The 12,844-nt window shown below is 43.7% G+C and overlaps 1 protein-coding gene across 1 annotated transcript in view; it reads left to right on the top strand.

The window, feature by feature from the left end:
• The window catches only part of USH2A (usherin), a 548,586-nt gene that overhangs the window by 521,644 nt on the left and 14,098 nt on the right, over positions 1-12,844 (top strand). The window contains exons 64-66 of the mRNA XM_034764482.1: positions 5,109-5,318; positions 8,704-8,942; positions 11,186-11,403. Of these exons, the coding sequence (XP_034620373.1) occupies positions 5,109-5,318; positions 8,704-8,942; positions 11,186-11,403 (667 nt within the window). The remainder of the gene's footprint in view (positions 1-5,108; positions 5,319-8,703; positions 8,943-11,185; positions 11,404-12,844) is intronic.

The following is a 12,844-nucleotide window of genomic DNA, read 5'->3' as shown; positions in this document are numbered from 1 at the left end:
CTCACAGACACATAGATGACTGTAGGACACTAAATCTCATGGCAGTGTATGCTGTGTCACTTACCCCAATATCAGATGAATCCTCTTCAATACTGGAAGCGGTCTCCTCTTTAATAGCCCATTGCCAGACTTGTGTTAGCCTCAGTATGAACAGCAAATCCCCTCTTTTGAACTTTCCTGCGAGTCAGAGTGTTTAAAGGGACTTCCATCTGATCTGTCCAATATAAGTATCTACCATCGTTTGGGAGGCATATAGTGTGTGAAGAACATAATAACTCTTTTCACAATACTGCTACTAAATTAACCGGGACTGCACTTCTTCAGATGGTCAGTGTCAGACGGTCAAGAGCGCTGGTTTCTTTTTTCTGATTCTGTGTCTGCTCCAGGGATCTCAAACTCGAATCACCACGAGGGCCACATGAGGACTAGTACATTGGCCCGAGGGTTGCATCACTGACACCTTTTCATATAAAGGTACAAAAGCCCCCACCCTCACTCCACCCCTTCCATGAGGCCCCGCCCCTGTCCCACTTCTTCCCACCCCTTCCCTGCCCCCATTCCAACCCCCTTCCTAAAGTCCCCACCCCAACTCTGCCCCCTCTCCACCCCTATTCCAACCCCTCCCCAAATCCCCGCCCCTCCCCCACTTCTTCTCCGCCTCCTCCCCCGAGCGTGTGGCTCCCCACTCCTTCCTCCTCCCTCCTGGAAAGCGCTAAGCACCACCAAACAGCTGTTTGGCGGCAGGAAGCGCCTGGAGGTAGGCAGAGGAGCAGGGACGCGGTGCACTCAGGGGAGAGGGAGCGGAGGGGGGAGGGGAGCTTGGCGGCTGCAGGAAATAACTCCAGGGGGGACGGAAGGGGGCGTGGGGAGCTTGGCAGGCCGCAAGAAATAACCCCGCGGGCTGCGAATTTGAGACCCCTGGTCCACTCTCTTAACTCAGAGCTGCCTCTCCCCTAGGATATGTTAGGTATGAGTCACTCTTTTTTTAGTGTTATTTTGGCAGCTTCTGTAGCCCTTTCATTATTCATTTGCTGAGAAGTCATTTTGCTTGCCCACTGGTGAGGTGCTTTCCTCCTTCTGGTGGTTCACCTCAGCTATGACGGCTATTGGCCTATGTCATAGAATCATGGAAACATAGAGTTGGAATGGACCTCAAGAGGTCATTAGTCAATCTCCCTGCACTGAGGCATAGTTATGTCCAGCCCTTCCCTTTAATTCCCTTTAGGATTTCCTGTACAGATTGAATAACTTTACATATTATTTTACGTTGCAATCCATTTTCTTGCTCAAAACTTTAGCTCCTTTGTAAGACCTGAGTTTTTAAAGTATTGTGGGGACCATTCCTGCATGGGTAGGGAGATGAGCTCAATGATCTAACAAGCTTTTTCCATCCCCATTGCCTATGATTCTGTGATCTTCATCCATGTCTGAAAGCCAAACAGATTTAATTGCCTTCAGTGGGAGTTGTCGGTACTCAGCTTTGCTGAGGAACTGGCCTTGAATTAGGGTGACCAGATGTCCCGATTTTATAGGGACAGTCCTGATATTTGGGGCTTTGTCTTATATAGACACCTATTACCCCTCACCCCCTCTCTGGTCACCCTACCTTGAATTTGGGAAAGTGGGTGTGCTGGGGAGAATCCACGAACATTATTGCAGGTGAGATTTTATCCAAGGCAGGCTTATTGTGCTAGAGCTGAGGCAGCTTTTGCAGCATGTTTCTGCCACTCCTTATGATTAAGGTCTGTAGGACAGTCACGTGTAACCCAGGTTTTGCCAGTTCTTGGCTGTGCTGTCAGACTTGGAAGCTGCCATATGACCGTTCTGGGTGATTGCCGCTCACCAGTCTCCAAGAATAGGGGTTTATGGAGGTCCATTTATGAAGAAGAAAACAAACTTGCTTACCTGTGACTGGAATTCTCTAGTTCTCTGAATATATTGCCTCCAGAGAGCTTCTTTCTCTCTGACCCTACTTCAAAGTGCTGTCTGGGCAGATGGCCAGCAAATTGATGAAGAGGTCTGAAATACTCCTTCTGTAGATGGTTTTGGAGCCCCTTCGTGGCTTTCTTGAGACATTGCACCCACTAATGGCTGTACAGATTTTGGCAGGGTTCTGAGTCCACGCACTATGATGTAAGACTTACTGATTATTGAAGCAATATATTAAAAGAGTTAAAGTAACAAGTACCTTATTTTGATGGTTTTCTTCTCTCCATACACTGTAGTCCCCGAAGTCTCCACTTACATTGGTAGTCTAGTGTCATGATCACTTCCCCCACACTCTTACCCTTGTTCTGCTCTTGGCTAGCTTATTTTTTATGGCTTGATACAATATATATAGCAGGTGATGCTTCTCTCTGCAGAGTCTTTTATGACTATTATTGCATGCCCCTTATGTTAACTGCATCACACCTCAGAATGATGCAGTGCAACTTCAAAATACTTTCTTCTCCTTTGTGTACAAAAGCATACCACATAGCATTACATTAATCAGTGCAACAAGCTGTAATGGTTCATGAATGCCGTGTGATGCATTTTGGAAGGGATCAAAACACAGCCTTCAATTTTTAATGGGTACAATTGACTGCAGGTGCAAATGCTAGCAGTTGGATGTATAACTTTCTGATTTGCGTATACACTCAGGCATGTGTCTAAGGCTTGGTCTACACTACCCGCCCCAATTCGAACTAAGGTACGCAACTTCAGCTACGTGAATAACGTAGCTGAAGTCGAAGTACCTTAGTTCGAACTTACCTTGGTCCACACGCGGCAGGCAGGCTCCCCCGTCGACTCCGCGGTACTCCTCTCGCCGAGCTGGAGTACCGCAGTCGACGGCAAGCACTTCCGGGTTCGACTTATCGCGTCCAGACTAGACGCGATAAGTCGAACCCAGAACTTCGATTTCCAGCCGTCGAACTAGCTGGTAAGTGTAGCCAAGGCCTAAATATGTCATTTATGTCTGTAATGAATACTTATATCTCAGAATCTCAAAGTGCTTGTTATCACTAATTATCATAACACTCCCTTAAGGAATGTATTTTTATGTCCATTTACCCTTTTATAGATGGCTAAACTGAGGCCAAGAGAAGTTAAATGATTTGCTCATTAAGGCCTCACAGGCATGTTCCCATAGTTCAGAATAAAACTCTGGAGCCTTTCACCCCAAGGTTGGTATTGAGTCAATACAGGTGGATCTCTTGGAACTTCACCCTGCCTAAGAACTTGCCATCCATGAAGAAAAATACTCCTTAAAATGAGCAACTATTGTCAAATCTTTGTAGAAGCAAGGACTTAACTGAGCTAGTGTTTGACCTATTGGAGTAGACTGAAAAGAGTTTGACTTTATGAAAACTTGTCTGCAGAGATCACTGAAAGAGAAATATGCTGTGCAAACTTTTTGGTATAGGATTTATAGTCGAGTTTGCTTTAGGAGTGTTATGTGCAAGCAAGAGTATGAGAAAGTAACTTTGATTCTTTAACTTTAGTTGACATCTACAGTTTTTGAATCACAACACTTAAGGCCCTTGTATGTTTTTGGTTCTCTCCTGCACCTGACCCCTTTTAAAATGTAAGCTCCCTGAACGTAGGTGTTGTAAATTCAGAAAACTAAAAGGTCTCCAGGGTCTGTTTTTAAAAAAGCAAGATGAGAACTTTAAAAAAAAACACTGACCAGAGATTACGTGAGAACGTGTTTTACTGTAGTTAGAACTGCTCAACATGAAAGCTTACTAAGGGATACTTATACTAAAAATCACTCAGACAGTCCTCTTGTATTGCCATTTAGATCTATCATTCTGATTGATCACTATGTGGTTGGCTATTATTGAGCCTAATTTAACCCTATACACTCACACATCCATCTATTCTGTCTATTGTACCTGACATTCTACAAATTACTTACTCATGCAAATGATGACCTAAGGCAACCTTTTATGATATTCGTGTTTAATTATACAAATGGTTTTTGATAAATAAGATTATACATCCTTCCATATGTTTATGCACTCCTTGATGAAAGCAAAATTTAATTTTCATGCAGATTTGTTGGAGACTGTGTTTAATAAGTGCTGAGTTTTATGTAGTCTGCAGATCAGTCTGGTTTTGGGAAGCTGACAAAATCAGTAGGCATAGTTCATAGAGACGTGCAGTTTTTAATCAGGCCTAATTCAAGCTGCTGTGTTTTGAAACCTTGGAACTGAAACCACTCTCTGTGTGCTAGTATAATAAAGCAAATGTTATTGCAAAAATAAATGAATACATTTAGAGGTGCTGACTTACCCATGCTTTTCAATGTGTTTTCTTTATATTATTTTTTGGATTACTGACAATTTTGCCAAATGATTAATTATATTAATATATTTAATAGAGTGGGGTCCCTTAAAAACTTGCCAATTGCCTTAAATCACTAAGGTCCTGCTCCAGTAGTTGGATCAGTGCAAGGGGAACTTAAATCCCATGCAGAGCCACATTGACTTAATTGGACCTAGTCACAGGCAAAAAGGCATAACCCGCAGGGATACAATAGCAGGATTGGGGCTAGGTCAGTATTTGCAGTTTGCCCTTGGAATTTGCAATAGTGAAGGGAATGCTGCCCTTTCTTACCTTATCTTAGGTAAGATAGATAAGTTTTCTAAGGCCTTCTCGGTGTACAGTATTACATGGCAAACAAAAGTGTCTGTTCTTAAATCAGCCTTGCAGGAACCTCATGAAAATGTACTTGCCCCCCTTAATCATAATGGGTAAAAGCTGGGAATGGGTGACAGGGGATGGATGACTTGGTGATTACCTGTTCTGTTCATTCCCTCTGGGGCACCTGGCATTGGCCACTGTCGGAAGACAGGATATTAGGCTAGATGGACCTTTGGTCTGACCCAGTGTGGCCATTCTTCTGTTCTTAAAAATGTTTTATTCCCCTCTTTAAAAAGAATTGATTTGAACCAGATGGAGGGACTAGAGAAATGTCACAACATTGTCTTAAGTTACGGTGCAGTTTCATCTTGCCACCAGTAAAGCTGTATTAACCCCAGCAACTCAGCACCTCCCAGGAGTGCTCAGCATCTTGCAGGCTCAAACCCTTCACAAATTCCTCTTTGTTTTGTGTTTTCAAGGTCTGGTCAGTAAACTCCGCGGGCCGGACTCCTAGCAGCTGGGCACGCTGTAGAACAGGCCCGGCCCCTCCTGAAGGCCTCCACGCACCCATGTTCCACACTGTGGCTTCCACATTAGCTGTGGTAAACATCAGCCCCCCTCTTAAGCCAAACGGGATAGTTAGTCTTTACAGGCTGTTCTCAAACAGCACCAGAGGGACCGATGTGGTGGTGAGTGTTTATCAAGCTATTCTATTTATATTTCCAGTTGAACTCTGGACATTTTTTTAGGATTTTAAGTCTGTTAGCTTCTTTTTTTTTTTTTTTCTACTTAGCAGTGCTCTCTTCTGGCCGAAGAAGGACTGACGTCTCCACTTAGCTAAATGTTGTGCTTCTAAAAGAATTAACCTTGACTCCAGAGCCTTTATCATTGTGTTATATAGTGAGAAAATGCAGGGGGATCCAATGCAATGTTCCTGGGAGGTTATTGATTACATTGAAATACAAACTTTCCAGAAATCTGTTTGCCCAAAAAGATCAGACAGAAATTACAGCTGGTGACCAAACAGCTGCTCCCTTTGGACATTACTGTGTTTTGATTTATGGATTTTAAGGCCAGGGTGGTTGCCCTGAAACACTTTCCAGTTGGCACAGGGATAATATTGTATAGTAGCATACAAAGTACTGGAAACACCTAGGAATATTGCAAACAGTGCAGTAATGTTATCTGGTTATCCAATGCAAAACTGAAAAGTTTATAATAACGACCACTGTAAATGCATCTGAAAGCACTGATAAACTCTACATTGTTATTTTATAGCATTTAAGAATGTTTCAGTCCCTCAGTAGCTCAGTAAGTCCTACAACAGAATGTTACAAGAACTGATAGAAAGACAGCAAGAGGCTTTCAGTGTATCTCACAATTAACATGTAACAAAGGTGTGCATATGTCATGTCTCTAGCATGCAATAGGAGCCCCTTCCGTGACCATCCCCATCCCAGCTCCAGGGGCATCTGGGAAAGGTACAGCATATAGGGTGTCTAAGGATTCTCTTCTTCATCTGCTCCTTTCAGCCCTACGGTAACTTCCCCTCTGCAAAGCCCCCCCACAAAGATTAAGTGCTGTGTAGTGTCTTTTGTGGTCTGTTAGATTCCACATAGAAAATAGAAATATCATTGCGGGGGGAAATCATGCACCCAGTGGTTAATTGTCGTCATTGTTCTTATTTAAGCAGTTTTGGGAGTGTAATGATGTTGTTTAAAGTAGTAGCTTTTAGGTTTTAAAAATTCCATGTTCCTTTGCCTAAAAAGTATAAAAAGCACTAGAAGGCCTAGGGCCTTGAGGATCTGAAAACATCCAATGACCATCTGCCACGAGTCGTTTCTTTCTTTTGGTCTTAGCTGGTAACACCATCCATAGTGTCTCAGTTCTTTGCTGTACCCAGGTTGGGTCTGAAGTTTAATCTCAGTAAGTCAACTGTTTAGGCAACAGCTAGAGAGTTTGGAGTCCGCGTATGTGGGACCAGACAGGCAATCTGCTAAACAGGGGGGCCTGGCTCTAAAGGAGATGTAAGGAGCCAAGTGTGGCATGGAAATAATTGAAAAGGACAATGCAAATGGCAGATCCAGCCCCACCCTCTGGCCATGGAAGGCCCAAACATGGTGGGCTCCGGGTGGTTCTGAGGCTCAAGCTGGGTGGTGGACAGGACCAGAGGAGCCCATGGAGGGTTCTGGACCTCTTCCCTCTCCTGTGTGCTTCAGAGCTGTGCTCCACGGGGTCGTCTTGTTCCTTAGCATGCAAAGGCCCTTGGACTAAGGGGAAGAGTAGATTTTCACTTTGCAATCTAATGCCCATTCCCCCATACGCAAAGAGAGACTCATCAGACGAGGGGATCACTGAAGGTTTCAGTGAGTTTGTGGAGCATCTCTGTTTCTTCTCTGAGGCCTGTTACAAGGCAGAATCCAGCCAATAGCCAGAAAATCAGGTAACTTCGCTAAGTCAGGAAATCTGCATTGTTTAGCTGGACTTGAAAACAAAAAAGAGGAGTGACCACAGACCTTGGGCCAGGGTAGAAGGTTGTGAAGGGTACCCGGAGCCATACTGCACAAACCAAGGCAAAATGCCACACAAGTCTGAGTAAAGTAAGGCTGATATTATCAGCTCTCAAGTGCGGTGCAATTCAGTGGCAAATGGGACCCTCCATGCTTCACACACCCCATTTCTTGTGCTCAACTTCCTCCATGCCTTTGTGTCTATGTCACCATCTGTCAAGGCTTAACTTTGTTCACCTTTTGTAGTAGTATGTGCCCATTCTCCAACTACCCCAGTCTAATCTGGCATGGAAGTGGCTGGGAACACCGTCTTCCTTGCTCATCATTCCTGTCTGTGAGCATGAGCCGTCTGCTGTTTGCTGATTGCGTGGCCTGTCCTTATCCCTCTTACAATGATCAGCTGGGTCCATATCTACTTCAGCCTGCATGTTCTTGTCTTTCTCTTCTCATCCCCTCAGACCTGCCGTGTGGCTGCTGTGCCTGCAGGGGTGCCTGGCTTCTCCATCACTGAGTGGAAGGCATTATAAAACTCTGACTTTGTGTGCTTTCAGTCTTGTCTTGATGCTCTGTTTCCTTGCTGTCCACCCTGGGACTCTGTGGCCTGTGCCATTTGCCTTGCTTAATCACCCAGCAGGTGGTTACTGTGTTTGAAATTGCTTTTTTCTACATGCTGTTTGATTTCTTTGGATCTGGAAACCATACTCACAAATGACCGCAGCGAACTGGAGAAATAGCAGCTCCAGGAAGCTTTTTCCTTAGTTATTTGCTGCCATTACTTTCCACACAGTTCCTATCCACACACATTTCTTTGTGCTATTTAATTCAGTTTCTCTTTAAAGGTTGATGGATTCAGTTTTGCTGAGAGGGTTTCCTATGGACTGAAATAGAGGACATGTCCCTTCTGTGCCACTTGTGCAGGATATTAGGGTCACTGACTCTGTGTATGCAAAGATCTCCTGGACATTCATAGAATCACAGAAGATTAGAATTGGAAGAGACCTCAGGAGGTCATCTATTCCAGCCCCCTGCTCAAAGCCGGACCAACCCCAACTAAATCATCCCAGCCAGGGCTTTGCCAAGCTGGGCCTTAAAAACCTCCTAGGATGGAGATTCCACCACTTCCCTAATTAACCCATTCCAGTGCTTCACCACTCTCCTAGTGAAATAGTGTTTCCTAATATCCAACCTAGACCTCCCGCACTGAAACTTGAGACCATTGCTCCTCGTTCTGTCATCTGCCTGTCATCCTTTGACAATGCCCACCAACTTTTCAGGGCCAGAAGTGGGATCCTTATAACGCTGCACATAGGGATGTAGAGGTGTTTGTGCATAGCTGCTTCACGAGTGCAGTCCATCACAGGACTTAAACAGTGGGGAAGGCCTTGTAAAGACCCACTGCACTGGGTGAATTTCACCCTGTCTGACTAGATAATGAAAGATAAGATCAAATCTAGATTCCCTGGACACACCAAATCAAAGATCCTACCACTTAGAACATTTAATGAATCCGACTTAGCATTTACAGTGTCCTGTGCTGTGTAAAGTTCTCTCTTGCCTTTTACAGTTGTCTGAAGGGACTGCCACCCAGCAAACAATACATGGACTTAAACCTTTCACCACCTACTCTGTTGGTGTAGAGGCCTGCACATGTTTCAACTGTTGCACCAAAGGACCAGTCGCCCAACTAACCACTCAACCAGCACCACCCTCTCAACAGCCCCCTCCACATATACATACCATAACCTCAAGAACAGCTTTTTTCCAATGGAATGAACCTCGGTCACCGAATGGCATTGTGGAAAGGTAAGATTCACAATCTGATTTAGATTTTCAAAGCCAGCTAAGGGTACATCTACACTACAGGGGGGAGTCGATTTAAGATACGCAAATTCAGCTACGTGAATAGCGTAGCTGAATTTGACGTATCGCAGCCGACTTACCCCGCTGTGAGGACGGCGGCAAAATCGACTTCTGCGGCTTTCTGTCGACGGCGCTTACTCCCACCTCCGCTGGTGGAGTAAGAGCGTCGATTCGGGGATCGATTGTCGCGTCCCAACGGGACGCGATAAATCGATCCCCGAGAGGTCGATTTCTACCCGCCGATTCAGGCGGGTAGTGTAGACCTAGCCTAAGAGATTTAGACACACAATTTCCATTTAGATCATTGGGAGTTGTGTGGCTAAGTCCTCTAGTCATTTTAGATAATCTCATGCCCTGTTTTTAGTATTCTTTTACATATTTGTAAATTATGATGATGATCTCCAAATTGGTGTACATTCCACGCAGAAGAAATCCTCCCAACCGGTGCTTGCCCTCCTTGGGCATCTTCTCTCAAGCAAAACATTGTACAGGTAGAGGAACCTTGCAGTGTGTCTTAAATGTTAATAAACTTGGATTTTGCTGGAGCAATAAGGGAAGTGAATTCCGGAGTCAGGCTCCTCAATGGAAAACTTCCTATCGCTGCCACTCACATAGAGAGACTGTTAGCAAAAGCCATAGAAATCAACTGTTGTGAGGCAGAGTGCGGGGGGAGGAGAAAAAGCAGTGCTCTCTGGACTAGACAGGACCAAAGCACGGAGAGTTTTATAAATCAAGGTCAACACCTTCATTTGCACCTTGAAGCCAATCAGTTGCCAGTGCAGTCTATGGAGAGCGAGTGTAAATTTTTCCATGCAGCAAGCCCACTCAATAAGGGCCCGTTCCTATCCCATTTGAGTCATTAGGAGTTTTTCCACTGAGTTCACCGAGTAGAGGATCAAGCCCTAAGCAGGCAGCAGCACTTGATGCTTCTGAGTGGTTTTCATTGGTAGCCTCAGACTAAGTGAATTGTACTATTCTAAATTAATCTGTATTTTACAGCATCATGAGTGTACTCACACCAGAAACTGGCTGATTCTATTGTGTATTTTGGATAGAAATGGCAGGTTCATGTCCAATCTCCTATATTGCCCCACTCCCCAAGTGCCCTGCAGCAAGCTTAGCCAACAGAACCAGAGAAAAATCATCTTTAACCATCAATGAAATATGAATTAATGAGAAGCCAAAAACTGCTGCCATTCTGCCAGCGGAAAACCTACTTAGACCAAAATTAAATGTAAAGCTATTCATGTGGCTCTTGCACCAGCACCCACTTCCTCAAATCCCCTGCGCCCAGGGTGACCAGACAGCAAGTGTGAAAAATCGGGACGGGGGGTAATAGGAGCCTATATAAGAAAAAGACCCCAAAATCAGGACATCTGGTTACCCTACCTGTGCCTAGGTATGGATTCACCTATAGGCTGTCCTGTTGAGTCCTTCCACAAAATGTCCAGTTTTCAGGACAATGTTGTGTACTGTACTGAAGTTCAGTTCTTAAGCAGTTACTGGAACTAGCAACATGCTCCTAAAATGGTCACCTGTTCCCGCTCAGAGAGGGACAGCATATTCCTTCATCTTCAGCATGCCATGAATCCAAACCCAAGATGGCAGCTGCCTGGTATGTGTGTGACAGAGTAATGACAAAGTAATGACATTGCACATTTATATTCTCCCAGAATGGACTTGAAATGCAGCCCTGCTAAGGCATAGCAGGGATTAATGTCTTGGCCTGATTTTCACCAGGATCTTAATAAGGCAAGTGCAATTGTGCAACAACAAATGGTTGCACTTGCTGTTTTGCACCAGCAATAAGTTGAGAGAGTAACTGGCAGCACAGATATAGATATCTTATAAATACTAAAGATAGGTAGCTAGATTTAACTACTTAATTTGCAGGCGCAAGCAGTTAGATGTGAGTACATCCACAGTTTCGTTGTAGGCACAATATTGTAGCTGTCGAACTACAAGCATAATTGTTTGTGGGCATGGGATTAGAGGTCATCACCCTAAAATCAGGACCAAAGCATTAGAGATTGAATGGGATTTAGAGTGCCCAAAAGCAATGAAGTTGACGTCCATCCTATTAACTAGTAACCAGATATCTAGCAGCCAGAGTGAAACAGTGCTCACTGATCGTTTGTTTGTTCCTCTTATAAGACTTTCATCAAAATGTCAATCTTTTTCTCTAGCTATGAACTCCACATGTACACTGCTTGCCCTCCACATTTACAAATACAGGCAAAGACCTGTAACCCTGGACCAATTGAAGTGAAGTATACAGGTAAAGATCAGAATTCCAATGTGAGTGATCTTCAGCCTTACACAGTCTACAACATGAGAGTGGTGTCTTACAATTCTGTAGGCAGCAGTGCTTCCGAATGGACCAGCTTTACTACCAAGAAGGAGTGTGAGTATACAGTGACCACACAGAGCAATTCATGAGTCTGAAATACCCATCGTTCTAATCTGTGGAACTGTATAGCTCCAGGAAAAAATATGTGGATCATTTAGTCTGTTCCCATCCATTTCACGGAACTAACTACATCATTCCCACTAGCATCCTTCCAAAACTGTTCTTAACATCCCCAGTAATTATGTCTCAGCCACCCACTTCTGGGAAGTCTAATCCACTGTTCGATTGCTCTTACTGGTCAGACCTGCTTTCCTGGCATCTAGCCTAACTTTTTCTTTTCTTAGTTTAAGCTCCTGGTCCTTCCATTATGAATTCTGTTCAGTGGGAAGTATTAAGTATGTCATATTTTTCATTAATGCATCCTAACAAGGCAACAGTTTAATAAAAAGAAATATGCCCAGTAAAGTGGTAGGCATTGTGTAATAATGATTGGAGCAAACAAAATAAAGTGGGGGCAGAAATTTTAGAAGAGGGCTGTGTGGGTTTTGGGGGGGCTGATCCTGCAGGCTTTGTGCAGGCAAAACTTCCACTGAAGTTCACAGGATTTTGCCTGCAGTAGTGCTTTTAGAATTGGGCCATTCATGAGGTCTAGCATCTTTAAAAATGACGTGAAGAATTCCTTATTATTAAGCATTCATATACAGTGCTTTAAGCATTCTTGGAGGTTTACGTAGCAATTTAATACATAGGCATTGTGCTTACAGTCTAGGTTAATCTACGCTGAATTTGTAGTAGTTTAACGTCTTCCTAAAAATGGGAGGGAGGGGGTTGTTTGGGGTTTTGGGTTGGTGGTTTATTTGCTTTTTTGTAAGTATAGGATCATATCCAGACTATTCACTTAAGGAATACGATGGGTATTTTGCCTTGGCAATCTATACGCTGTAACCTGTCAGAGTAAATTTCCTTGGCATACTTTGGCCCAAAGACTTAAAATCCTGTTTATATCAATAGTAACTCAGTAGGTAAATTATTCAAACCTAATCCAATAAATCATGAAACTTCTATACGATCCCACTAATGTGTTGCAATAAAGTTCAAGGAACTTCACAATTGTCCTTGTGCTGCACACTACAGCCATTCTGAACTCCACTGTGACACTGGAGATTGAATTTATATTCTCTTCCTCCAGAAGCATAGGTTTCTGCCACTTGAGCTAAAGGAGAATCTCCCTTAGCTCTTAGCAGTACAGAGCCTATGGTACTCAACTGAACAGTACTGATTTGATCTAGTAGAGAGCAGTGCTATGCATTAGTAAGTTAATTACAATATTGATGTATTCCACATCAACCTCTCCAAGCCACTAAAATCTTTGCATTCACTGTGGTTCATTGTGTCTCCTTCATTAGGAAGACCTAAAACATTTCATTAAAAAAGGAGGCAGTGGTTTATTGGCATTCTTTGTTGTAAGTACAGTGCCAAAAGCATAACAAATTAA

The sequence above is a fragment of the Trachemys scripta genome, chromosome 3, assembly GCF_013100865.1.
Source record: "Trachemys scripta elegans isolate TJP31775 chromosome 3, CAS_Tse_1.0, whole genome shotgun sequence".
Classification (NCBI taxonomy): domain Eukaryota; kingdom Metazoa; phylum Chordata; order Testudines; family Emydidae; genus Trachemys; species Trachemys scripta.
Note: the sequence above shows the minus strand (reverse complement) of the source record. Positions and strands in the feature narration are given on the sequence as shown.